This window comes from Mus caroli, chromosome 15 (assembly GCF_900094665.2).
Source record: "Mus caroli chromosome 15, CAROLI_EIJ_v1.1, whole genome shotgun sequence".
NCBI lineage: Eukaryota > Metazoa > Chordata > Mammalia > Rodentia > Muridae > Mus > Mus caroli.
The window spans coordinates 96,129,331-96,132,761 of NC_034584.1; the positions used below are offsets into that span (position 1 = coordinate 96,129,331).

The 3,431-nt window shown below is 45.8% G+C and overlaps 1 protein-coding gene across 4 annotated transcripts in view; it reads left to right on the plus strand.

The window, feature by feature from the left end:
• The first annotated feature begins 2,618 nt into the window (after window positions 1-2,618).
• Window positions 2,619-3,431, plus strand: part of Espl1 (extra spindle pole bodies like 1, separase) — a 27,062-nt gene continuing 26,249 nt past the window's right edge. The window contains exons 1-2 of one of the 4 annotated variants that reach the window (XM_021183398.1): window positions 2,619-2,741; window positions 3,069-3,157. In XM_021183398.1, the coding sequence (XP_021039057.1) occupies window positions 3,077-3,157 (81 nt within the window). In that variant the 5' untranslated portion in view covers window positions 2,619-2,741; window positions 3,069-3,076. Of the gene's footprint in view, window positions 2,742-2,843; window positions 2,910-3,014; window positions 3,158-3,431 lie in introns of those variants that run through there. The other 3 variants (XM_021183399.2, XM_021183400.2, XM_021183401.2) reach the window with 3 other exon arrangements.

Sequence of the window (3,431 nt, forward strand, 5' to 3'; positions counted from 1 at the left end):
AAAAAAAAAAAAAAAAAGATTCAACTCTATGACTTAGGGCTGGTGAGACGGCTCAGAAGTTAAGGGTTCCTGCCACCAGGCTTGGATTCAATCCCCAGAACCCACATGGTTGAGAGAGAACAGGCATCTTCAAGTTGGGAGTTGTTCTCTGACCTCCATGTGTACCCGTACATGTCCCTATGTATGCATACACAACAAATAAATTACACGAGTCAAGTTGTATCAGGCACATTTTTTGTTGTTGTTGTTTTTGAGATAAGGTTTGTCTAGGTGGTCCTGGTTGACCTGATATTTGCTATGTAAACCAGGCAGGCCTCTCAGTAACAGAGATCTACTTGACTTTGCCTCCAGAGGGCTGGGTTTAAAGGCTGGGCTTAACACCACCACACCTGACTTTGTTTTGAGACCAGGTTTCACGTACCCCAGGCTGGCCTTGAACTCCTGATTATCTTCCCTCCATCTCTTAAGTGTTGGGTCCCATATTCCCGACTTGCACTTTGCGCAGCTTTCAGTAAAGAACATACAGGTGAGCATGGTGTTTAGGAAGTTAGTACTGAGGCAATTGATGTCCTCATTGCTCACCTCCTTTCTCCTAGGCCCTTTATCCTACAGGGAGTATCCTGGAAATGTCTATAATCATTATTGATTGATTTACTGTGGCACTTATTATTAGAACCTAGGGCCTTGTCTATGTCGGGCACCTGCTCTAATCACTGAGCTACATCCACAGCCCTCTTTTACATTTTTAATTTTTATTCATTTATTTTTAAAGGCCTGTTTATTTTTTTTTATGAGTTATTTGTCTCCATGTGCATACATGGCCATATGTGTCTGGTGCCAGAAGAGGACATATGATCCCTGGAGTTACAGGTGGTTGTGAGCCACCATGAGGGCGCTGGAAACCAAACCTGGATTCTCGGGAAGAGCTACAAGTGTTCTTAACTGTTGACCCATCTCTCTAGTCCTCTTACTTTTTATTTTGAAATGGTTTAAATTGTTTGTGTCAGCCTTGAACTCCCTCTGTAGTTCACTCTTTGAACCTGAGATCCTCTTGTTTCAGGCTCCCCAGTATCTAGGATCATAGTTTTAAGTTAACAGGCCTACCTTGTAACAAATATTGTTTTAAAAATTAACTTGATATACTTATGTTTACAGGTGTTTTTGTCTCTATATATGCCTGGGTACCATGTCTATGTCTGCTACCCAAATGGACCAGATCCCTGGAACTGGAGTTAGAGAGCTGTGAGCCACCATGTGGGTGCTGGAAATTGAACAGAGGTCCTCTGGGAGAGCAGCCATTGCTGTTTACTGTTGAACCATCTCTCCAGGCCCGCTTTTAAAAAGATTTTTTTGTTTGTTTGTTTGTTTTTGAGGCGAGGTCTCACTAGACAACCCAGGCTGCCTTTGAACTTTAAGCTTTTTAACTCCTCAGCCTCCTTAGTAAGTATTCCCTACCCTCTGGTGGTGGATGATGTTTGGTACCACCCTTGACTTTATAGTGCATCTGAGAGAGCAGGAGTTAGACTATTTGGTAGGCAGGCAGATAAGGGAGAGGGGCCATGGCTAGGAGATCAAGGTGGTGAATTTCCAGGATGGCTGCTTCTTCCTTATGCCCCTGACTTGAGAGAAAAGCTCGGCATTGTTAGTGTCTGCATTAAATATCTCCATTCTCACGCTGAAATTTTCTAGTGGGGGAGATGTCAGTTTTTTCTCTTATTCCCTCCCCTTCCTCTGTCTCCCCCTTTCTTTTTCTTTTCTTTCTCTCTCTCTCTCTCTCTCTCTTTCTTTCTTTCTTTTTCTTTTTTTCTTTTTTGTTTTTCCTGAGACAGGGCTTCTCTGTGTAGCCCTGGCTGTCCTGGAACTCAGAAATCCCTACCCTCAGTATTTTGAACCCTGTTTCAAAAAACAAAACAAAGACTGTGAAAGTTCACAATGAATTCTTCCCTTTAGTCTTCACTCAACTCTATAGCCTTTCTTATACAACCCATGTAAGATGTAGGCTGGAATCCAAACTTGGGAGGAAGGAGAACCTAGGAGAACCCGGAGGTTGTCCCTGCACCCTTTTCAGTGTCCCTCTCCACAAAAATCAGAGTTTTAAAGAATCCCAAAGACCCTGTGTGGTGGTGTACACCTTCAACCCCAGCATTAGGCAGGTGGATCTCTCTTAGAGGCCAGCCTGGTCTATTTAGCAATTCCTATTCCAGGACAGCTAGGATCACATAGTGAGAACCAGTCTCAAAAAACAAAAATAAAAACAAAAAAATACATCAAAGGCTATTACACCTTTTCTTTCCTAGTAACGTAAAGCAAGCCATGTGGGTTTCATATTTTAATTCTCTTGAAATTTAAAATCCTGCCTGAGCTCAGAGAATAAAGGCAAGAAAGTCTTAGTGGTTGACCACCCAACTGCGAAGTGACTGTAATTGACTGCTATTTAAGAACAAGGCTGTGTCCCAGAGTCCTTCCGGTCCAGAGTTGTACCCGCCCCTCCAGGAACACGTGACAGGCAGCGCCGTAGATAAACTACAACTCCCAGAGCGCCACGCGGCCGGCCTGCGTTACGCTTTCTCGCTGATTGGTCACTAGGGATATTTGAAAGGAGGTGCTGGCGCGGAAAGCGAAGCGTGCCCACCCGGTGCTTGGTGGAGCTCGGGCTGGAGGACGCTGCTAGGCCGGTGAGGAACAGCGGCTTCGAGGGAAGTAAGGCGCGGAGGGTCTGGTGAGCGCGCGCTCAAGCCGCGGTAAGTGACATTCCCACTGCTGACCTGGGGAGAAACGGGGCGTTTCTGCGGAGGCTTGGCGGCCCCCGAAAGGGTGTGGTCGGCGCCCAGGACCCTGTGGAGACCCCTGCGGTGGCCTGGTGGGACCCTGAGGACAAGGGGCGTCCTGGAGGAAGTAACAGTGGACTTGTCAGTTTGTAACGGGAGCCCAGTTTATATCGGCTTCTCCCCCTATAGGATTTCTGGTGGGATTCTTGAATCCTCCTACAACCTTCAATCCCTTCTTTCCTCCAGTTATTTCCATTACAACCCTTCGCAGGCTTCTACAAACCATTTCGTTGTATCTAGACTTTGCCATGAGGAACTTCAAAGGAGTCAACTTCGCCACTCTGCTTTGCAGCAAGGAGGAGACCCAGCAGCTGCTGCCTGACTTGAAGGTGGGACCTTTTCTGGCTCAGGACACACCTAGTTTCTGAGATTATCTGTGTTTTTTTCCTTTTCCTTTTTTTTTTTTTTTTAAAGGCTTGCACCACCACGCCGGCTTCCTTTTCCTTTTTATTTATTGTTTTTATTTTTACTTAAAAAATTATTTTTCCGCCGGGCAATGGTGGCATGCGTCTTTAATAACAGCACTTGGGAGGCACAGGCAGGTGAATTTCTGAGTTCGAAGCCAGCCTGGTCTACAGAGTGAGTTCCAGGACAGCCAGGGCT